We start from the raw sequence: 25057 nt of genomic DNA on the forward strand, positions 1-25057 counted from the left end.
CCCCCTTATCGGCATTCCGTAGGGATCGCTCCCTCCGGGACACCCTGGTCCACTCCTCCATCACCCCCTACTCCTCAACCCCCTCCTATGGCACAACCCCTTGCCCACGCAAAAGATGCAACACCTGCCCCTTCACTTCCTCTCTCCTCACCGTCCAAGGACCCAAACACTCCTTTCAAGTGAAGCAGCATTTCACTTGCATTTCCCCCAACTTAGTCTACTGCATTCGTTGCTCCCAATGTGGTCTCCTCTACATTGGAGAGACCAAACGTAAACTGGGCGACCGCTTTGCAGAACACCTGCGGTCTGTCCGCAAGAATGACCCAAACCTCCCTGTCGCTTGCCATTTTAACACTCCACCCTGCTCTCTTGCCCACATGTCTGTCCTTGGCTTGCTGCATTGTTCCAGTGAAGCCCAACGCAAACTGGAGGAACAACACCTCATCTTCCGACTAGGGACTTTACAGCCTTCCGGACTGAATATTGAATTCAACAACTTTAGGTCGTGAGTCCCCTCCCCCATCCCCACCCCCTTTCTGTTTCCCCCTTTTTTTTTTCCCAATAAATTATAAAGATTTTCCTTTTCCCACCTATTTCCATTATATAAAATAAAAAAAAAACCCACTAGAGCTATACCTTGAGTGCCCTACCATCCATTCTTAATTAGCACATTCGTTTAGATAATATCACCAACTTTAACTTTAACACCTATGTGTTCTATTGTACTATTGTTGTTGACATCTTTTGATGATCTGCTTCTATCACTGCTTGTTTGTCGCTACAACCACACCAACCCCCTCCACCTCTCTGTCTCTCTATCTCTCCGCCCCCCACACACACACCTTAAACCAGCTTATATTTCAGCTCTTTCCTGGACTCGAACTCAAGTTCTGTCGAAGGGTCATGAGGACTCGAAACGTCAACTCTTTTCTTCTCCGCCGATGCTGCCAGACCTGCTGAGTTTTTCCAGGTAATTCTGTTTTTGTTTTGGATTTCCAGCATCCGCAGTTTTTTTTTTTTTGTTTTTTTTTTTGTTTTTATCCCATCACTTTAGACCACATAAGCAGCACGCTGACTGCAACAAAGTGGACGTTAAGATTCCTTGACAAAAAATATTCAATCTCTCCAATGTTATCTGTAGGTCTCAAAGGCTGCTTTCATGGTTCCCATGGGCACTGGTATTTTGTAGATTAGTGCTTCTTGGGGATTCCTAACCTACATAACTTTATGGACCAAAAAGCCATGAACCATGATTATCCCTGTGGGGAAACAGACACTGATGTTGGGATTAAGAGTTGTTAATTTATTTCACTGTAATTGGTTGAATTGCTGAATACAAGTTAGGTGCATTGGAGGAGAATCAGCCGTGATCAAATACACGCTTGGTGAGAGTCAATTACCCCATAAGTGGGTCAGTTAACATAAAAAGTTTTGAATAAGTGGGATAACGATTTTTGAAATCTGCAGAGGACAAGAAAAAAAATTAGATGGTAACAGAACAATGTCCGAATATGACTAAATACTCAGGGATTGAGGTAAACAGACCAAATGAAGGATTCAGTCCACGGCCTTATTTGTTAAATTAAGTGGCCTGTCTTCAATTATACAATATAGGTGGGTGGTTCATTAGTGACTATTGTATACAACAGTAAGTTATTTACAAATTAACAAAATTATTTTTGGTATATTGCATGTGTTTATTGAAGTTATATTACATATAATTCTTACCAGCAGAATGGAAATTAAATATTCAGACCAGCAAATTAATCACCAGCAGAGAAACATTCAAAATAATTTAATAGAGAAAAGCAAGCAACACAACTCATACTTGCATTTGTGTTTAATGGCAGTTTAAGCTTCCAACAGGACATTGGCAAAAAGTAATTAGCACAGACTGGTTTAATTTTTTCGTAAAGTGAGTTACTTCAAACATGTATTGTGATTCAATAATATTAAGTTACTTTTTCAAAAGCGATACTAAATGAAAATTTTCCTTTTTTATACTAACTTTACGCCATTTCAGATGATGTTGTAAAATGCAACATCCTGTTGTATCTCACTACAAGCAATCTATTAAATTGACTCAATATTAACAAACTGGATTACACAACTCAGAGTTCTGGATTAAAGGGAAATCCCTTGGAGTTACATCAGGTTAATTCACTCAAGATTGAGAGTTGGGCACTTAGTGCAATTTAGCAATCAATTTTAGATAAAACGCGAGTCTGTGTTACGTGTCCATTCTTGCTGAGGATTAGTTCCTTTTCATTCCACTGTTCTGAAATATTTTTGTTTTGCATATTTGAAATTGTCTAAATAATGTTATTGCAAATTAGATTAAAGCAAAGATTTTCAAACATTCTGTCCTAACATTTGGGAGATTAAATAAACTACCCAGAGAAAAACAGATTTAAAAAAAATTATCACACAGTAACAGAAGTAACAGGTTACTAACTTAAGAAATAATTTAAACTGACAATCTTGTTAGAAGAATCCTCAAGTGTCAGGGATTTGAATTTGAAAATTTATAAACCAAAGAAACAGAATGCACTGACTGCTGTAATCGTGATATGAAATAATTACTGCATGTGTACACAATTCCTTTGTTTATATGGCAGATATTTCAGACAAATAGTCTTTAAACCGCAAGACAAACATTTGTTATTTTTTCTTGTTTGTGTTTTCTGGTGGTAACCAGCCTCCAGGCTGGAAGGTATTTGCTGTACTTGAAGGATCTGGAGATAGCTTATCCTCTCCAAAGTAAGTTGCAGAGGCATGTCCTATGACTCTAGTTTGAACTGGCCGTGCAACAAGACCTTCCTCATATTCTTTCTCTTTCCTAATCTCCTCCTTCTGTTGTACTTCATGGGCATGTATCTTTATCATTTTTCTATATTTTTCATTGCGCAGAATTTCCTGTGCAAATACAAAAAAGATGAATATATTTTTAAATACAATTTTTCACATTGCTTTAGTTTGTATAATCTAATGAGCAATTTATTTTTGCAATTAATCAAGTTTTCCAAAAGATTTAAAAGTCTTAGGATTTGGTTAAAGCAAACACAACTGAAGACATTGAATTGACCAATTTATCACAGAAGAATTTTCTAGCACAGTAGTTGCTCTATCTGAGGAGCTCTCCTCACTTTCTTCACAATTCTCACTCATGGATGTGTTATTTTCTTTAGAAACACAACATATCAATGTCACTGCATAGCCATCCTTCTGGAATACACCGTTCAACATTATGGTAAAGGACAGATTTACCTTTCTTCCTCTTGTGACCCAGTGATCCCCTGAATTTAAAAGCTCACATATAAGTCAACTGTGTGCTAGTTGAACGTTCTTCTGTTGGGGCTACAGCAGTAAAAACTTTTGAAGACATTTTAAAATGAACCAGAATATTTTGGTTGCACAAATATTTGTTTTAAGTGTTACAGTTTTATCAGCTCCTTTGTTCCCTTCAGATCTCAGATTTTCCACTCTACTGCATTCCCACCAACCCCCTTGATTATATAACAACTACCTCCACAGCCTCAAATCAGCAGGACATAAAAATGTTATTTACATTTATTTGACCTGGTAACTCTGGCTGGGTCACCTCTGGTTGTATAGTCACTCCCCCCTTTGGTTAAAATTGCTTACTACACCAGCGCAATTCTGGATGCAAAAATAATTCCAAACATCTCTCCTTTAATATCAAACTAATGAAGGCAAATGTAAGGTGCTGCACATTGAAATGTGTCACACAAACAATCCGTGAATGGCACTGAAATAGCTAGAGATAAGGCTGAAAGAAACTCGTAAGGCTTACTAGACTTGACACTCAGCCTGTCTAACTGGTGCTGAGCAGCAATCAACAAAGCCAATATAATGATGAACTATATGGGCAAAACATTAGAATATAAGTCAGAGGAAGTTATGAGAAAACTACTTTTTTTGGTCAGATCGCAACTAAGAGTACTGAGTCTAGTTCTGTTGTTGAAAGAGAAGGGGGATACTCAAACACTGGGGGCAACTTAGAGAACAACAGGGCTAAATACCAAATGTCAAGGGTCTGAGCTAATGAAGAGCTTTGTATCAAGGAAAGAATTGCCTGAGAAGTGTCTTATAGAGGTATGCTGGAAAGTTAAGAGAACAGAAGAGAATAGGCAAGTTAAATTGCAAGAGGTGTAACAGGGAACAGGGATTCAAATTAGTACAAAGTTAATTTAGGATCAACATCAATAGGTTTTTCTTCAAAAAGAGACTTATCAATTCATAGAATAAGCTTCCAGATAGAACAGTGATGCAAAAATCTGGAATCATTTGTGAAGAAATTAGATACTGCAATGTGGGGAACTTTACAGTCTTTCTGGATGGATCAAAGAAGGTGGGCAGTACAAAATTCATCATCATTAAGGTTTTTGTGGGACCCGGAACAGTTGATAGAGTCAAGGGCAAAGACTTGGGGCAGGATTTTACCGTTGGTGAGTGGGGGCGGGGCCCACATGCCGACGCATAAAATGATGCAGGATGATGTTGGGCGGAACTCCCAACGTCACCCCACCCCATTTAAATTTTCAGGAAGGCAGGGGCGCAGCAAAATCAGCTGCGTGCCCGCTGACCTGTCAATGGCCAATTGAGGCCATTGACAGGATCAATTAACCAATTAAAGGACCTGCCTGTCTAACCTTAAAGTTGGTGGGTCAGCCAGGAGCCCCGGCGGCAACTAGAAAAAACATGAAACCTCATCCACCAGTGGGATGAGGTTTCATGCAGGATTTAAAAAATTTTAAGAAAGTTGTTATGGAAATTATGAACATGACATTGTCACATGAGGGGACTTGTAAGGGATATTTTTTTCTCCATTTTTGAAATTGTTGAAAGTAGAGGCGATCTCCCAGAGGCAGCACTTAGCTCAATTTTAGGGATTTCCCCCCGCCTGCACAGGGAGCGCATGGCATGAGGGCATCGCTGGCCAAGCCAGCATTTGTTGCCCATCCCCAAATATCCTTGAACAGACCTTGCTAGGTCATTTCAGAGGGCAGTAAAGAGTCAGCCACATTGCTGTGGATCTGGAGTCACATGTAGGCCAGAATGGCTAAGGATGGCAGATTTCCTTCCCTGAAGGACATTAGTGAACCAAACGGGTTTTTATAACAATCAATGGTGGTTTCATGGTCACCATTACTGAGACTAGCTCTTATATTCAAGATTCATTAACTGAATTCAAATTTCAGCAACTACCATGGTGGGTTTTGGACCCAGGTCCCCAGAGCATTAGCCTGGGTCTCTGGGTTATTAGTCCAGCGACATTACCACTATGTCCCCATCCCCCCCTCGTAATATGATTCGGCTATCACAAATCTGCCAACTCAAAATTCTATGATTATTTTTAAAAGAGTTAATCACAATCAGGGCAGGTTTCCTGTTACACTTTCTAGGACGCCATTTTTAAATGCAACTTGGCAAAGCAAACAGTGGAACCAAATTTTCCCAGTTTTTCTCTGAACTTAATGACCCACTGAGGAAATTCTTGAAAATGCGACTTCATTAATGGATTACAAGTTATAAAGAGAAATAAGCATTGCCCATATCCCATTAAAAGTGATTTTTCATCCTCAGCAAGTTTGTGGTGGAGTAAAAGATGTTCAAACTTGGTTATGGCGTCCACCGCTCCATCTGACCGAGAAGCTGGGTACAATGCGGCAAAACGGAATAATTTAATAGTATTCAAGACCAACCATACTCTCCAAGGGCTGAGGGTAAATTTTACCAAATTAACAGATATCCTGTCCCTTTGAATAACCATGGAATCTTAGAGCACAGGTGACCATTTGTCCCTGACGCTTTTCAATTATTCCCACTTCCCTTTTCTTTCCCCATAACCCTGCAATTTTCTCTTCTTCAAATATTTTTTAAAATTCCCTTTTCAAAGTTACTACAGAATCTGCTTCCACTTTTCAGGCAGTGCTTACTCTAGGATAAGGCAGAACTGCCTCATCTCAATTATAACCGTGCCATCCTGTACATTTACTGGTGTTTTATTTTATTCTGTGATCAAAGCCATCATTTTACTCATTGGATTAGAATACAAATCACTATTAAATTTTTCAACTCAGTGCAGTAAGGTTATATGAAATATGCTTTAAAAGGCTGACTGAGGTTTTTAACTAAACAACAGCTTTAAAAGTAGTCCATTAGGAGGCAGTTAACATTGAAAAATGCGCAAAAGTGAAAGGAAAAATATGTGCCAAGCCAAAGATAGATTAGGAGGCATGTTAATTTAAAAACCTGGTCAGAGATAGGGAGGGGCAAAATCATTGAAGCATTACATTTGAGGCATTGTGAGACTGGAAGTCAATGTAAATCGATAAGAACAAGAGTGATGTGCAAGCAAAACTTGCTGCAGGATAGGATCTGATTGGAAGAGTGTTGGATAAGCTAAAGTTTACGGAGAGTGGAGAATGGTAGGAGAGTATTAGGCTAATCAATTCTGGAGGTAACAGGCAAGTATGAGGGCTTCAGCAGCTAATGGGCTGAGGAGGCAGGAAATGTTACAGAGATGGAAGTAGGTGGTCTTTGTAATGGAGAAGATAGAGGGATGGAAGCTTGAGTTAGGATATGGAGTTTCTGGTGGAGGTAGCTAGAGATAAATGACAAAGACACACGTTTCAGGAAGTTTGGCACAAAAATGCCTTGCTTCAATTCAAACCAGGACCAAATCAAAAGTGGGGACCCTAAGCAAAAAGAATTCATTTAAAACTGCAAACTGGAAATATTTTCCCATTAAAGGGTGATTGACAGCATATCTGGGTTGTCAGAAAGCTGGTGTAAGCCTGAATGCTCTAAGACATGATCTGAGTTGGTATGCAGGAAGGACACAAACAAATAGGCCTACATTCGAACCTACTTATAGTCCTGCAAAAAGACCAGCCATAGGGATGCATTGAAAAAGAAAATACATTTCTTAATAGTGAAGTAGTAAAATAAATTGTAAACAAAGTATGATGCACCGTTGGAGCTGTAGGACAAGCTTATTATATCTCACAGTATTCCTTTGAGGTCAATATTTGAAAAACACTGCCATATTCAGAGTATATATCTCCGTTAATGTTTACTTTCTGTCTATTAAATGTGTTGTAGTAACAGTCCTAGACCATCTACACTAACTAGGGATAATACATTAATGCTAATTGTACAGGTGGGACAAGAAAATATTTTACTTAAAGTGATAACCCAAAATGCAAAAAAAAGGCAAAAATTAAACTACATCAAGATCATAATTTTCATTAGTTAAATTTAAAATATAACGGAAAAGTTTGAATTTATATTACTTTAAACTACACATTATTATAATTAAATACAATACTATAATTCATGATTTCTATGAAAATGGATCTAGATTCTGTATTGAAATGCAAACTCAGTCTCTGTTTAGTACAAATTGTTCAATTTCTGCATTGAACAATGGAAGGGAAACAGTACAAAGAATTGAAACAATGAAGTACTTCAATTGTAAATTTGCTTCAGTACTGTGGTTCTAGCTCACAAAACAATCCTTTTCTCCTGTCTCATTAGTCATTTTGGTAGGAATTTTGATCACTGTTAAATCAATGGACAAAACTGTGCCGTAAAATGAAATAGATAGGAAAAACTGAAAGTCAACACTTTACATGAACAACTAGTTGATATATACGTCCCGGCTAGAAGACAGGAGATATATATATATCCACGTCAACCTGGCTACTTTATAACATTATTTTTATTTTAAAAATGGGCAAAGCTTTATCCTGACTAGCCATGACTCATACAAGAGGAATTTCTATCCTTCAGAAAGCAGCAAGGACCTCATTATCTTTAAGGAAGTGCTAGTGCCCTCTGTGACTGCTGACAATCAAATTCCAAAGAAATGCACCAACCCCCTCCTCTCTCCGCCCTGTTTTACAATTCTAAGGCAAAGCTCTGGCCAACAGAGATGGTAAGTCTACAAAGGACAAGAGGGACCCTGACTCCTCTGTTAAACACCTCAAGATTGCAGACCTGTGAAAATACATCCTTTGTTCAACACTCAGGAGTAGTGTTGACAGGAATGTCACATGACCTCCCCCAGGCTGCTAGAACCTGTAATATTGCCGTGCATTTCTTTCTTTCCCTTATCTCTCTTTTATTGTATGAGTGCAAACACGGATGGATGTTGCGAAACCCCTTTTCCACGTTTTGTGCGTATAAAATAAACCAACTCTTTTATTTTACATTACCTCAGGTTTGCTGTGGGGTTATTAGTGGATGATTAGTTAACTCCAAAACTGAAGGGTTGGGGAAAATACGCCACCACTTATAAAGGGGGAAATCAGAAGTCAGAAACACTTTTCTGTTCATGGATGGGTAGTGGGCAGAATTTTATGGCTAATGCGCGGGTGGCGGAGCCCGCACGTCAGTGCTTGAAATGTCGTGCGCATGTCCCAACGTCAGCGTGCGGCATAGCGATATTTAGGTGGGCGAGCGTGACGTGCGCCCACCATTAATTAAAGGACTTGTTAGAGCCCTTAACTCGGCAATTGAAGCTGATTTTGAGGAGCCCGTGCGATCTTCGCCTCAGCGCACGGGCCCAAAGGGCAGGCGGGTAACTGATTTTTTTAACAAACCTTTCCACAGGCAGGATATATGGACTCAGAGGGGTTGTTTATGTTTTTTCTGAAGTACTTAATGCAGAAAGTGTTTTAAACTTGCCTGTGTGATCGGTAGCAGTTCAGATCGATTTCCAACAGCTTTCTCTGTATTTTGAAGCTTCAGCTCAGCAGTCTGCAGACAGCAATCTTTATCGGGCCTGCAGCTTTCCGGAGGCCTCCATTTAGCCTGGGTATGGGTTCTGACATCTCCACTGGAGGCAGAGCTTCTCTGAGGAGGAAGGGAGGGATAAAATAAAGAGGAGGCCAGGAGTGGACAATCAGCCTCCAGGGGAACCACCTCTGGGAGGACAGGCGCAGGCACAGGGGGTGCAGGGCCAAGAGGTTGTCCAAGATGGAAGGGGCCGCAGAAGACGCCACTATCCTGCTGCCAGGGTATATAGGCGGCGAAGCAGCGACCTCAACATGACTGAGGTGCAATGCTGAAGGAGGGTCCATCTGTCAAGGGAAACAGTCAACTATATCTGTCAGATGATTGGCCCTGAGATCTCCCCTAACCGTGTGGGTGGACACCCCATGCCAGCGGATCTGAAGGTCACAGTTTCCCTCCACTTCCATGCAAATGGCTCCTTCCAGGGCTTGGTGGGTGATCTTTGTGGTGTCTCCCAATCAGCTGTCCACATTTGTGTCAAGCAGGTTACAGACGCTCTGTTCAGACGGGCACTGACCTTCATCCATTTCCGCTGTGACCAGGTAAGTCAGGCACAGTGAGCCAGAGGCTTTGCGGCCATTGCTGGCTTCCCCTGCGTCCAGGGTGCAATAGATTGTACACATGTGGCCATCAAGGCGCCAACAGGTGAGCCCTCTGCCTTCGTCAACAGGAAGGACTTCCACTCCATGAACATGCAGATAGCGTGTGATCACAAGATGCTGATTCTGCAAGTTTGTGCAAGGTACCAGGCAGCTCCCACGATGCCTACATCCTCAGACACTCCCAGGTGCCAGGGCTCTTCAGTGCTCCGGCTCGGCTGGATGGATGGCTGCTGGGTGACAAGGGCTATCCCCTGCGAAGGTGGCTCATGACCCCACTACGCCGTCCAAGAACAGAAGCTGAGCAGCAGTACAATAGGAGCCACAGCACCACAAGGGCTGTGGTGGAGAGAGCCATCGGTCTTCTCAAGATGCGCTTCCGTTGCCTGGACCGCTCAGGGGGCGCACACCAGTACCCTCCAGATCGCGTCTCTCTGATAGTGGTAGCATGTTGTGCTCTGCACAATCTTGCGCTGGAAAGGGAGGATGCAGTTGAGGATGAAGACCTTGACGCAGTGGATGAGGCTGCACATGATGAATCCAGCAGTGGCTCAGAGGATGAGGAAGCACAGGGCAATGATGAGGGGTTGCATGCTGACCCGCTACGACACCAAGGAGGCAGGGATATCCGGGACACTTTAATCCATCGAACCTTCAGCTAGCTCCACACACATGGATCAGCATGAGCAGCATTGCCTGGCGCTTCCACATGTGGTACTTAGGTGCTACAACTTCCATCTTCCTGGTGACGTGGGGGGCCCTCCTCTTCCTATCCTCCAGAAACAAGACATCCCGATGGCTGGACACGTCTTCGAGGAGGACAGCAAGGCAGGTACCTGAGAACCGAGGGGCACAGTGGCCCACCGCTGGCCTACACTGCAGCCTTACCCCCTCTTCCTCCACTGCCTTCACCTCTTGTGCTGCCCGATGACTGGTCATGGTGAACAGCCTAAAGGAGGCTGCCTGGCCACTCTTTATACAGACTGCCGGTTCCCCAATGGAACCAGTGGTCTGAACACACCCGCCGCCGATTTAATTTTCCTGATGAATATGGGAGTCGGAATCCTGCTGGGCGGGCCTTAATTGGCCCACCGCTCAAAATGACGGCGCGGCCCGTTTCGGCGGTGGGGATCAGCTGCCCGCCCGCTGCCGAGTCGGTCAGGCCCGTCCGCCCATCAAGCACAAAATTCTGCCCAGTGGTTGAAGAAATCAGGGCTGTTTAAATTAATCCCCCTCCTGTCTGTAACAATATAAATATATTCCATTAAGAGGTTTTTGTAAAAGGTTACAAATATCACACGTGCATGATTTTTCATCCTTCTTTATTTCGGGGATTGACTCTACAGAACTATACATGAACACAAAGCCCAGAAATTGCTTTCACCAACAAATAAAAGTGCTATAGCACTTACACTTGGCCACTGACTTTCTGGGCTGAATTTTCCCCTCGTCAAGGGGGAAGTTGAATGGCGGGCGCGCACAGGTGCGCTTCCGATCAGCGCCCCCAATTAGGGGCATAGTGCCAATTAACGTGGGCAAGCCAATTAAGGCCCACCCAGCGTCATGTCCGCACGGAAGCGCTATGTGCTCCCTGTGTGGGTGGGGGGAATCCCAAAATTGAGAGTGCACTCTTTCGCGCATGCACACGAAAGAGCGCACTCATCTCCCTGAGACTAAGTGCTGCCTCAGGGGGATTGGCTCAGAATGTACAAAACCTAAAAATAGAAAAGTAAAATCTCCCTAACATGTCAATGTCACATGAGTTGGGACATGTCCATAATTATCACAAAAACTTTATTAAAATTTTTAAAACCCTACATGAAATCTCATCCCGCTCGTGGATGAGGTTTCATGCTCTATCTAGTTCGCGCCAGGGCTCCTGGCCTGCCCGCCAACCTTAAGATTGGATGGGCAGGTCCTTTAATTACATAATTTGTCTATCAATGGCCTCAATTGGCCATTAACAGGTTGGCGGGTGCGTAGCTGATTTCGCTGTGCCTCTGCCTTCCTGAAAATTTAAATGGGGTGCGGAGATGTCGGGAGTTTCCCCCAACGTCACCGTGCGTCATTTTACATGTCGGCGAGCGGGCCCCGCCCCCACTTGCCAAGGCGTAAAATCCTACCCTCTATGAGCTTTTCAATGCAGTTTGGGGTTATTAGAAACCAAAAAACAGTACGCTGTCCTCTGCAGGAACCTGTACAAACAGGGCAAGCAAAGAAATGTCTCCTTAACCAGACAGCATACCTCTGTAAAGATTCTTCAGAGCTGAAGCCAGGACGTGAAAGTTAGAATAGTCAATTCAATGCCAAATTATGTACAAAGAGCAAAATAAGATTCAGAAAGAAATATGGGATGAAGAGAGTGAGCGAGCGACAGAGACAGAGAAAGAGAATTATGAAAGTTATTTTTTTGTGCCAGGTTGGTTGTTTGGCAGCAATTAAGATCTTCTTAAATGTGTTTAAAATCAATTTATATGTTTTAAGTCATTTACCTGACAGTTTCCATATTAAAAACCATATAGGGACAAAAATAGCTCAATTCAAAAATAGCAGAAAATGTGTATGATCTGCCAGGGGATCAGAATCCCAGTGCTCTTGGTTGAAGCATGATGCCAAATGCACTGACTATGATGGACTCCATTCAGCATGTACATGAAACTACTCTGTTTAAGAAACCACAAAATCCAGTGGGCAACTTTAGCAGCAAAAAGACTGAAAAGCAGATTTATACAAAGGTGGCTGCATCAAAGAGGCTGATTGTAGGCATCTTGCAAAAGGACAAAGGCCAGCACTGTAAGCAGAAACAAGAATGATAAATGGGTAGGAAACCATTGGAATCATCAAAAGCAGTCTCTATAAATTCAAACAATACTCTACTAACTATTTATGAGGATGCTATCAAGAAGCTTGGTGACAAGATGAAGAGTATGGTGACAGTCATTAATCATGGGCATAAGTCACAAGTGACCACAATAGAGTCCATGAATGGCTCCAATGAATAAATGGCCTCAAACAAAGTCCCACCAGTGCCATCTGTGAAGGGAATAAACATGTTACATGTGAATGTTACAGACATCTGTAAAAACAAGGGACAGCTCTGGAGAATACTACAGAAAGCCAATGCCCTCAGAGCCTCAATAAGTATGACCTATTAATCAAAAGCTGATTCAACACACTGAACCACAGCTGCTAGATTGGATAAGGAAAGGAGGAAAGAAGGTGGAACAGCCTTCCTCATATATTGTAGCCTGGAATGCTATGAAATTGCTGTCTCTGGCACTACCTGTGGGTAGGAATGTGCAGCCAAAATTTAGCTGGAACAAGGACAAAGGTTATTAAGTGTTACGTCTGTCTATTATCCACCAGGGACTCCTCCAACACAGGACCTATTCAGCAGAGCTTTCCAATATGGAAACAGTATGCTGATATGGAGAATTTCAGTGCAAAGCATCTTGCATGGGTAGATGGTCTAATAACATTAGAGGCAAAGAACTGCTGGATATAACTGAGATTTGAACTATTACATCTTGAATCCCTGTAGTCCAACTGTCAAAGTAGCAGTTTCAACTCCCTAAACATCCTTGTCCTCACCAATAGAACATATGTTATGACCTGCGGATGTTCAGACCTAAGGATCAGGGAAGGTGTTGGGAATGACCATCTGCCAGTCCTGTAAATTTTTCCAGGCTGTGACCATCTAGAATACTAGTCTGGAACCACAAAATAACTGACTTATCTCATTTAAGGCTGCAGCATCATTTATCCAAACATCTTCATAACTCTTGATAACCTAGATATGACCAGTAAGCATCTAACTATGGGAGCAGTAGTAATGATGAAGAAAGATCCTCTTAGTTCAGCACACCATTAGGCTGATGTTGTCAATGTGTAATTTTCAAGCCACATTCCTCGGTTACCCCAGAAAGAGTGCACATTGGAGCAGTCCTGGGCTTAGAAAAGATTTTTATCATGGTTTGGCACAATGGGCCTTGATACATCTATCTCTTATCAACAATTCTTGATTTGATGGCTATTGAGTTTCTTGGTAGAGTACACAATTCTTGATAAGGGCGGGGGACAGTGATGTCCCCAGGTTCTACCTAATGACAGGAGCTTCCCATTGCCTTTTTTCATTCACTGATGTTTTCATTTATGTCAATGGCAATCAAATACCTGAAAAAAGGGCTGGGCATACTAGTTTGTTGATGACATTGTCATTGGATACCCTCCACAAACTTCTCTCATTCGGTGTCCTTCTCAATACAATTTCCTCAATCAACATGACCAAAACACTAATTCATCTAGCTTGCTGTTTCAGTGACTTTGGCTGGATTTTCATCCTGTGCAAGTTAGATGCACAGAATCAGGAGAATTCCTGGCTCCAGAAACTCAAACTTTAAAAATGGCTGTCTAGATGTCGGATTTTTGGACCAGGGTTTGGAGTTATATTAGAAGTTGCATGCGCCATCCTGTAAGTAGTGAGGAGGATGTGAGATGCAGAGGTAGGCTGGACAGAACGTCTGCCTTGGGGCTCTGGCATTGTGTCCAAAATTTTAAAAAGAATAAAATACAAAACATTCCTCAAATTCTCACTCCCCTCACCCTCCCACACACTCCCCCTGCCCCATTCAATATAACCCATGCCACCTCATGCCTTGTACCCACACCCCCACAAATCCTCATACCCTCCAGACCAACCTATTCCCCAGTACCCACCCCCATGGCCCTTTATTTACATTCCTTCAACTAAATAAATGAAACATTTGTTGTTGTAAGTTAAGTGCACAATCCCTTATAACAACAAGCATTGGAATACATAGTCCCAATTCAAAGGGTCTATAACCACTTGTAGCAGTCAATCAAACTGAAATGGCAGGCACTCAACTGTGATAATGTATGGTTGTGAAATCAGTCATGCAGCAGTCTTCAAGTCATGGAAGCCAACAGGCTTGTCAACAGACAAAGTGAAATAGCAGGCAATGATTTTTTCTTAACGCTCTATCTTTTCAAAGATTTAAAGGACAGGACTTTTAAATGCCTTGATAGCTTGACAGGAGGTACTTTTAATAATTCTTCTTAACACTTTTGACAGGTCTCCTTGACAGGTGCTTTTGGCAGTTGCTCTTGACACTTTTGATATGTCCTCTTGAAAGATGTTTTTAACAGTTCATTCTGACAGGTCTGTTGACATTTCCAATGAACTTGACAGTTAATGAGCTTATGCACTTTTTACACATATTTATGCCTAATTTTAACAATTCCAAAGGGCACCTGACTTCCCCCAAAGAGTACTTTACCTTTAAGGTGTACCGGGACCATATCCAAAGAGGTATCTTACCTCTTTATAAATTTCAGACTTGCTCTTACCAGGGCTAATCTGCACACTTCGGGTTTCACTCCAAGGCTACCTAAATCTAACTTCAATGTAGGCAGCTGATGGTTTAAATGGTCAGCTGCCTCCCTGAATCACACATGTGAGAAATGCAAAGCGCCCCCCGGAAAGTGGAAAGTTTTGTGTTTCAGGGTGGGACTTATAAATATCAGGCATTTCTGCCATTTTTGCCACAATGCTTCTCTATCACGATGCAAATCCAGGCCTTTGTCATGTGTAAACTGACTGCTGCATTGGCGATATGACAGTGAATACACTATAAAGTAATTCCTAGTAGTGAAGCAATTTGTAATGTTCTGAGACTCTGATAAGGTGTTACATAAATGCAAATTTGTTCTTTATCTCATTTAGTGAAATATAGATGCTACAAATGCCACATGGTTCCTACTACTGGTACTTATGATAATATACTGCAAAGTGTACTGCAGAGCTAAAGGTTAAACCAGCTTTAGCGCCAACAACAAAAAACCTTCTGTGAGGACTTATAATAGTCCATGTTTTAAATGCTACCCCAGCTTCAAACACTGCTAATATGAATTTGTACTTTAAGTGGGCCCCGATCTAATCTAAAAAATGAATGGTAATGGTAATGTTAGAACCCTATTTTCTTTTAAAGTTTGGAAGGACAATGCATTAGTTGGACACTTGGGAACTGCCTTCGGTTTCTTTTTAAAAAAGGTCATAAGTTTATCTTGGACTGGAGCAATCATGCATTTTCCAAGAAATCACATGACGTCAGTTAAATGATCAGCATGGCTATTGTGGAGGAGGGCTTTTTGTTTATTTGAACTGCAATCACTAATTGATGGGGATAAAAACTGTTTTAAAGGCAAAGGCCAGATGATTTACTGGAAATCACTTGATGGAGGAACTTTATGTTTTGAACTTTTTGTTTTGAACTCAGTTGGGAATGAACTAGAAGGGGAAAAGCTGCCCAGCTCACGCTCGCCTTGCCTTGAAATACAGTATCAATTTCCAGCTAGGAATTCTTATCTCAGGGGAACTTGTCTGTATTTGGAAACCCAAGAGGCTGAGAATGATTGATCTGGCTCTATTGTCCTCCAAGCTGAAGCTCCATTGGTAAGACCTCCAGACATCTACTGGGACTAGTGACCCATCCTCACATGAGGGAGCACCAAAGTGACAGTGTCAAAACCTGTGAACTTTATCCCTTTCATGAAGTTTTTTCTTCACACACCCATCTTTGCAGAGACCCTATTTGTTTGTCCTTTATTTGTGTATGCGTTAGTTAATTTTATAAGGGATAGATAGTTACCCTTCCAAATTATAAATTGTGTGTTAACTGCTCTTGCAACTTGTTTTTAAAAAGAAGTTTCATTTTAAATAAATCAATCATTATGAGTTATTGAAAGAAGCCTGGTTAAAGTATCTTTTATTCTGGGTCTAATAGTAGTGAAGGTAAATAATCAACCATTTTGGTAAGTGAATTAAACATTTACACTAAGGTATAATCTGTGGAGTAGGGGGGCTAGATAAACTGTGTCCTCCTTCCATTCCAGTCACAACAGTAACAAGTGAACTACAATGATAATTATAGAATTCCTTCTGGAATGAGGTCTTTGCTACTTAAGGAATAATTACAATACCTCAGCATCATACAGTATGTACCTTTTAGGTTTTGAAATGGAATTAGGTTCCTGTTTCAAGAAACCAAACTACACAAGTTAGCAGCAGAAATATATTATTTTCATATTAACAAAGCATAATCTTATCCTTTTATAAGGAAGGAGAGTTAGATATCTGAGACTAACTTAGCCACATCTGCATCAGAGACATCTGTAATCACTGAAGTGAGACCGAAAAAAGCCCAAGGTAATTATTACAACTGTCTGAGCATTCGAGTAAATCACACATGATGTTACTGTCATTACCCTGACCGTTTTCAGTCGGGACTGTAGCTCTGGTAAATTGTTAAGAACAAACCGGATTGGCATTGAGCCAGAATGTGACCCGTATTCCATGACCCAATGTGCTGTGTGTGGAGTTTAAAACTCACAGGCAATGCAAGAATTATTTGTATGAACAGCCTGGATGCTTATGCGCGGCAAAGTATTTGTCTTTCAATGGAATTGCTAATTAAATTAAGTGAAAATTCCCAATGTTGAAGAAACCTTGGGTGGAAATTTCCCCTCCAGGAGTAAATCCCATGACAGGGTGGGGACAGGGATGGGGAGTGTTTCTCGCCGTGGAAGCCCCTGGAAAATCGCACAACAGCGGCCTCATTAATTATGCTGTCGTGGATTTTCTGACGTTTTGCACTGTGGGGCACGCATCAACCAGCCTGCCCTGCGGTAGCCATGGGTGAGCTTCTGCAGCATCTACGTGAGGGGGGCAAGGGGCACCTTGACCACCCACCAGATGCCCCGTCCCCTCAAGGAATCAGGAAGGGGCTTTGGGCACCCAAAAGAAGGAGGAGTGGGACCTGCACTCAGGACTTTGAGGTTGCCCGGCCTTTCCGAATCCCATTTGCCCTCGACCTCTTCAACCTCGTCCTCTGTCACGGCAGAGGAAGCAGCTGCCCCACTGCAGGACGTCCAAAATAAGCCAAGGCCCTCCAGGCCTTGGGTCTCCAGAGGACAGCTGCCAAGATCATGCAAGGCAACAGGGCCAACTGGTCAGCAGGCTGCCGCTACTCCTGCGGATGTCAGGGGAGCACTCAGAAGAAGTGCAAGAGAAAGAAAAGTTAAAAAGTTTTGAATTCAAGTGGTTGCATGGGTGCACTATGGTTGTTACATGTGTCACACTGTTGTCTCACTTGCGCTTTAATCATGTCTGATGTGGCTTACTTGCATTAGTCCTTAAGCTTTTGCACGCCCCCCCACCACAGCCAACTTCCATCATCTTCCTTGGGCACCCCATGTCCCATGGAATCAGGCATCTGCAAGGAGGCAAAGTTCTTTGCCAGGGCCCTTGCGAGATGTGTGCAAGAAGTCTCCCGTGTACGCTGAGCCTTTGCCCTTTACACTCTTATCTGTCCCAAGGCCCTAGCGTTGTAAGTGCTACATGCGGGGTTCCCCTTCAGTTGTCCAGTTGAGATGACCTGCATCTCTGCCCACCCATGATGACCCAACTCCCATGCAGCTTCTCAAGATCTCTACCACAAGGCACTGCATAGTTGTGACCAGCCATGGTGCTGGTAACATTTGAGCTGTACCCTAGCTCCTTTTCCCCTTCCCGGGTCACTCACACCCACTCCCCCACAACCATTGACCTCTACCCACCAACCCCCCAACCTGAGGAGTCACTTTCACCTCCCCACCATTTCCCTTCAACCCTCGTCCATCACCTTCCGTCCCGTCCAGATTAATGAAGAGGTCCCTTACCTTCCCGAAAATCCAACCCCCATAACTATAGACATGCCCCCCTTCATCCTTCTGATACCCTGAATCCGAGTCACTTTCCTGGGGGAGGGTTCTAGAAAGAGGCCACGTAGGCTTATGAAGGAAAAGGACAGGGCAGCCTTGCAGGGCAGCTATTTAGGTATTGACACCTAGAATGTGACAGGAAGGGACAGAGTGTACAAACATGAAAACAGCAATAAATAGGGTCAAAGGGGGAAAATATGGCAGAAAGGCAAAACTAATGGCTCTTTACTTAAATACATGTAGTATTTGGAACAAAATAAATGAATTAACGGCACAAATAGAGGTTAATCAGTATGATTTTATAGCCACTATGGAGATGTGGTTACAAAGAGATCAAAGCTGGGAACTAAATATTCATGGATATGAGACTTTTCGAAAGGACAGGCAGGAAGGAAAGGGTGGTGGGGTAGCCTTGTTAGTATGAGATAGAATAAGTACGATAGCAAGAAAGGATCTTGGATCAGAAGATATAGAATGCATGTGGGTGGAGGTAAGAAATAACAAGGGGAAGAAGACACTGGTGGGAGTGGTCTATAGGCCTCCAACCAGTAGCTATACTGTAGGACAGAGAATAAATCAGGAGATAATGAGGGCATGTAAAAAAGGCAGTATATTGATCATGGGTGACTTTAATCTTTATGTAGATGAGGAAAATCAAATTGGCAGAGGTAGCCATTAGGAAGAATTCAGAGTGTATTCGCTGCAGTTTCCTAGGACAATATGTTGTGGATCCAACCCAGGGATCAGGCTGTTTTGAATTTGGCAATGTGTAATGAGGCAAGTTTAATAAATGATCTCAGTGTAAAAGATACCATAGGAAACAGTAGCCATAATATGGTAGAATTTAGTATTCAGTTTGAGAGTGAGAAACTTATGGCGGAAACAGCTGTGTTAAATTTAAATAATTACAAAGGAATGAGGGCAGAGTTAGCTGGAGTGGACTGGGATAGGGTTTTAGCAGAAAAACGGTTGATGAACAATGGCAGACATTTAAGAAAAGAGTTCATGACTCACAACAAAGATATATCCCAGTAAGGAAGAAGGATTCAAGGAAGGGGATAAACCAACCATGGTTAGCCAAGCAAGTTAAGGACAGTATCAAATTAAAAGAAAAGCCATACAATGTAGCAAAGATTTGTGGTAAACCAGAGGATTGGGAAAGTTTTAACAGCCAATAAAAGATCACCAAGAAAGTAATAAAGAGGGAGAAAATAAACTTTGAGGGTAAACTAGCAAGTAATATAAAAACAGACAGTAAGAACTTAAATATATAAAAAGGAAGAGAGAGACCAAAGTGAACATAGGCCCCTTACAGAATGAGGCTGGGAAAATAATAATGGGGAACCAAAAAAGTTGAATAAATACTTTGCAACAGTCTTCATGGTAGAAGGCATTAATAGCATTTCAAAAATACTAAGGGGTGAATATTTCCTACGGCGGGTGGGCTGTTTGGGAGTGGGTGGGGGCGAGCACAGAGCCGATTGGCGCCCGCGATTGACTGCACACCGCCATTTTACGCGGGCAGGCCAATTCAGGCCTGCCTAGCATAATGGGCGGCCAGTAGTGCTCAGCGCACATGTGCGCAAAAAAGTGCAGCAATCTCCGAGGCACAGAGCTGCCTCGGGGAGATTGAATGGTTGTGGAAATTTTTCAAGAAATAAAGTGAAAATTAATTTAAACATGTCTCCTTACGTGACATGTCACATGAGCTGGGACATGTTTGTGAAGTAAATAAAAGTTATGGGGGGGAGAAAATAAATGCAATAACTATTACTAGAGAAAAAGTACTAGGGAAACTAATGGAGCTAAAAGCCGATAAATCCCCTGGACCTGATGGGTTGCATCCCAGCATATTAAAGGAAGTAGTTACAGAGAGAGTGGATGCAATTGTAGTAATCTTCCAAGAATTCTTAGATTCTGGAAAAGTCCCTGAGGATTGGAAAACTGCCAATCTGTCATTGGGAAAACATAGGAGTATTATAAAGAATGTAATAGCAGAGCATTTGGAATTGCATAGTCTAATCAAGCAGAATCAGCATGGCTTCATAAAGGGGAAACCATGCCTGAAAAAGGAGGTAGTATATTAGCATAAATAGAGGATTGGCTAACTAATAGAAGACAAAGAGTTGGGATAAGGGGGGCATTTTCAGGATGGCAGCCTGTAACTAGTGGAATGCCACAGGGATCGGTGCTGGGGCACAATTATTTACAATATATATTAATGACTTAGATGAGGGAAGTGGATGTACTATCGGCAAATTTGCAGATGATACAAAAATAGGTGGGATGACATATAGACAGGTTAAGTGAATGGCAAAAACTTGGCAGATGGAATGTAGTTTGGGAAAATGTGAAGTTATGTACTTTGGCAGGAAGAATAGAGAAGCTAAGTATTATTTAAATAGACTACTAAAGGCTGCAGCAGACAGGGATTTGGGTGTCCTTGTGTGTGAATCCCAAAAAGCTAACCTACAAGTCCAACAGGTAATAGGGAAGGCAAATGGAATGTTGTCCTTTATTTCAAAGGGAATGGAGTATAAAAATAGGGAGGTCTTGCTAAAGTTGTATACGGCAATAGTTAGACCACACAAAGATTACTCTGAACAGTTGTGGTCACCTTATCTAAGGAAAGATATACTGGCATTGGAGGCAGTCCAGAGAAGGTTCACTAGATTGATTCCAGGAAGGGAAGGATTTTCTTATGAGGAGAGGTCAAGTAGGTTGGGCCTGTACTCATTGGAGTTTAGAAGAATGAGAGGCAACCATATTGAAACATATAAGATTCTTAGGGGGCTTGACAGGGTAGATGCTGAGAGGTTGTTTCCCCTGGTGGGACAGTCTAGGACCAGAGGGCATAATCTCAGAGTAAGGGGTGCCCATTTAAAACAGAGATGAGGAGGAATTTCTTCTCTCAGAAGGCAGTTGATCTGTGGAATTCTTTACCGCTGAGGGCTGCAGAGGCAGGGTCGTTAAGTATATTCAAGGCTGAGAAAGACAGAATTTTAATCGGTAGGGGAATCAAGGGTTATGGGGACAAGGCAGGAAAGTGGAGTTGAGGATTATCAGATCAGCCATGGTCTCATTGAATGGTGGAGCAGACTTGATGGGCTGAACGGCCTACTTATGATCCTTATGGTGTTATGGTCTTTCTGCATCTCCAACAACAACCCTCAGCACCCCGTCACATGGCATTGGTGCTCTCTTACCCTACTGGTTCCCATTGCCCCCTTTAACTGTCACCATCCCCTCCTACCACCAGTACCCTCATTTGCCCTTCTGGAGTCCTCCACTAACTCCTCTCTCTGAGCTTCTTTCCCCTCAGTAAACTTCCCATGCTCGTCCACACCTTTGCACAAGCACCCATTCCCCTTCACACATACACAAGCACCCCCACCTTCCCCCCCACTGCAACCTAACATGGCCCTTTGCACCCTCCTGCTCCGTACCAACTCATCCATTGCAAGACCCCTGCTGAATCTCTTTTTTCCCTACACCCTAATTTCCCCCGTCCCCCTTGAGGTCTGCACACCCACCCCATCTCTTCATTCCTCTCGTCCCCATCGTTCGCCCTCCCGCCATTCAACCCACTGCGACGGGGACCAGAAAATTCAGCCCTTTGAATTTAATACTAACTTAGATTTTGTCACAGCTGAAGACTGCTAAATTTCAGATCTTTTTTCAAATTCATTTACGGGATGTGGGCATTGCTGGCTACGCCAGCATTTATTGCCTATCCCTAATTGCCCTTGAGAAAGTGGTGGTGAGCTGCCTTCTTGAACCGCTGCAGTCCATGTGGTGTAGGTACATCAACAGTGTTATTAAGGAGGGAGTTCCAGGATTTTGACCCAGCGACAGTGAAGGAATGGTGTGATATTTCCAAGTCAGTATGGTGAGTGGCTTGGAGGAGAACTTCCAGATGGTGTTGTTCCCATCTATCGGCTGCCCTTGTTCTTCTAGATGGTAGCAGTCATGGGTTTGGAAGGTGCTGCCTAAGAAGCCTTGGTGAGTTTCAGCAGTGCATCTTGTAGATGGTACATACAGCTGCGACGGTGCGTCGGTGGTGGAGGGAATGAATGTTTGTGAAAAGGGTGCCAATCAAGCAGCTGCTTTGTCCTGGATGGTGTCAAGCTTCTTGAGTGTTGTCAGAGCTGCACTCATCCAGGCAAGTGAAGAGTATTTCATCACAGTCCTGAATTGTGCCTTGTAGTTGGTGAACTGGCTTTGAGGAGGCAGGAGGTGAGTTACTCGCCGCAGGGTTCCTAGCCTCTGACCTGCTCTTGCAGCCACAGTATTTATATGGCTAGTCCATTTCAGTTTCTGGTCAATGGTAACCCCCAGGATGGTGATGGGGGGGCGGATTCAGCGATGATAATGCCATTAAATGTCAAGGGGCGATGGTTACATTCTCTCTTGTTGGAGATGGTCATTGCCTGGTAATTGTGTGGCATGAATGTTACTTGCCACTTGTCAGCCCAAGCCTGGATATTGTCCGGGTCCTGCTGCATTTGGACATGAACTGCTTCAGTATCTGAGGAGTCGCAAATGGTACTGAACATTGTGCAATCATCAGCAAACATCCCCATTTCTGACCTTAATGGAAGGGAGGTGATGGATGAAGCAGCTGAAAATGGTTGGGCCTTGGGCACTACTCTGAGGAACTCCTAAGGGAGAAAAGGATGGCTACCAATTTCAACTGTAACTTTTAATTCTAAAATAGTGATACAGTCTGACAATTAGACCTCAATAAAGTCCATTTTTAACGTCGATATAGAGAATTTTTTTAACAAACAGGTTTTATTCTTTTTTAACAACAAATCAGCCTTTACTTTTATATATCCAATCATAGTTTGAGGAAGGTTGCGCTAATGGTACTGTTTTTCTCAAAGACGTAGTGGTCATGATTTGAAATATTAACATGCTTGTACATTTACACACTTGTGTGTACTTGGAAAGAAGCCTGAAAAGATTCAAAATGTTGATGTGTAATATCTCCCATAGGGAGAGCTGCATCTAATCAGCAGATGGCCCCTGATAATAGTTATGTATGTGCATGCAGCTGAAAGGCTGGGGGAGAATGTGCTTCTCGGAAATAGCATCTTTTATCAAAATTTATTGCCGCACCTTAATGTGTCTTATCCAATTTATACCCACCGAAATAAATCTACTTGCCTGCTCTATTGTATATCACAGAATAGCATTCAGAGGGTTAAATGTTGCAACCAAAAACTGGCACATGTACAAACTATCGGCTGACTTTTACGTGTCCCCAGTGAAGGTGTTTCCCTTGGCTGTCGGGGGGAGGGGGGGGCGGCACCCATCCAACCACCTTTCCACCCACCCTGAGCTCTCCCCATAATATTGGGGAGGGGGCAGTGGTAAGGGGGCAGGTCAGCTGCTGATTTCGGCAACCGCCGCCCACCATACTTAAATGAATAATCAAATGAATGATAGCAAGTTAGGCTTGCTATCAATAATAATGACCCTAATAATATGCTGCTTATGCCATAAAACATTTGGTGTGTTTTATGTCTTGAGTCTATGAGTTCACTAGTTGAGTATACTTGGATTGCACACCATCATATACACTCATTAGTTGATGCTTGCCATCAATAACGGAGAGGGCCAACATAGGATTGTTTATTGCTCCCGGACGTTAGACAATAGAGGTTCCCAGCTTGTCCACTCACGGAGTTGTCTGGTCTGAACAGGTGAGGAATCCAGAAAATTTAGCACTAAGACCAGTTCCTGGGGAATCAGAGCCTCCCAGTTATTAGCTGGCAGGGGAAAGTGGCCTAGTACATCGGCATGTGCAATTTGACTACCCGAATGGTGAACAAAAGTGTATTCGTAGACAGCTAACATTTGTGCCTAACTCTGGATGAAAGCCGATGTATAGGGGTATCGCTTTATCTTCTCCAAATAACCTCTGTAGGGGCTTGTGGTTTGGTTATTATATGGAAATGGCGACTGTGGAGATATTGATGAAATTTTCAGATGCTGAACACAACAGATAAGCCCTCTTTTTCAATTTGGGAATATCGTCGCTCTGCGACACTAAGTGTGCGAGATGTTTAACCAATGGGTTGTTCAGAGCCATCTGCCATCCGATGTGAAAGGACAGCCCTCTTCCATAAGGGGACGTGTCGCATGTTAAAATTAATTCCTTCTTGGGTTCAAAGTGGGCTAACTAGGCAGACAATCTTAACAATCACTTCATTTTCAGGAAGGCATCATGGTGTGGGGCTTGCCAACTCCATTTCTGGTTCTTCTTAACAGGCTGTCCAGTGAGGCCAGCACAGTCAAGGGATTTGGGAGGAATCAGACGTAGTAGTTTCCCACACCTAAGAAGGCATTAAACTCTATGATATTTCTCAGAGCAGATGTGCAGGGCCTGGTCTATTTCTTCCACAAGATGCAGGCCCTGCGCATCAACCTTGTGGCCCATGTAAACTATCTCCTTAGCTTGGAACAGACACTTCTCTCATTTTAAACGTATCCCACTTGTGCAAAGCGCTTGAGCACCTCTTCTAGATTTGCTAAGTGTTCATCATCGGTCAGTCCCGTGGCCAATACATCATTCAAGTAAATGATAACATGGGGCAATCCTTTGAGCAAGTTTTCCATCGTTCTTTGGAAGATAGCACATGCTGAGACCCCCTCAAAGGGTAGACATGTGTATTGATACAATCCTTGGTGTGTATTAATGGTGACAAACTCCCTAGAATCCTTTTCCAACCCTACCTGCTGGTAGGCATTGCTCATGTCTAATTTCGAATATGTGGTGCCCCCTGCCAACTTTGAATACAATTCCTCAATCTTGATTATCGGTGTCTATCAAGTTTGGCCACTTTATTGAC

General features: G+C 42.8%; 1 protein-coding gene across 1 annotated transcript in view; it reads right to left on the reverse strand.

Annotated features, from left to right (window-relative positions):
* Positions 1 to 1825: 1825 nt before the first annotated feature.
* Positions 1826 to 25057, reverse strand: part of ndufaf2 (NADH:ubiquinone oxidoreductase complex assembly factor 2) — a 188238-nt gene continuing 165006 nt past the window's right edge. The window contains exon 4 of the mRNA XM_041195856.1: positions 1826 to 2916. Coding sequence (XP_041051790.1) covers positions 2662 to 2916 — 255 coding nt within the window. The 3' untranslated portion in view covers positions 1826 to 2661. The remainder of the gene's footprint in view (positions 2917 to 25057) is intronic.

Source organism: Carcharodon carcharias, chromosome 1, assembly GCF_017639515.1.
Source record: "Carcharodon carcharias isolate sCarCar2 chromosome 1, sCarCar2.pri, whole genome shotgun sequence".
In the NCBI taxonomy this organism is placed as follows: domain Eukaryota; kingdom Metazoa; phylum Chordata; class Chondrichthyes; order Lamniformes; family Lamnidae; genus Carcharodon; species Carcharodon carcharias.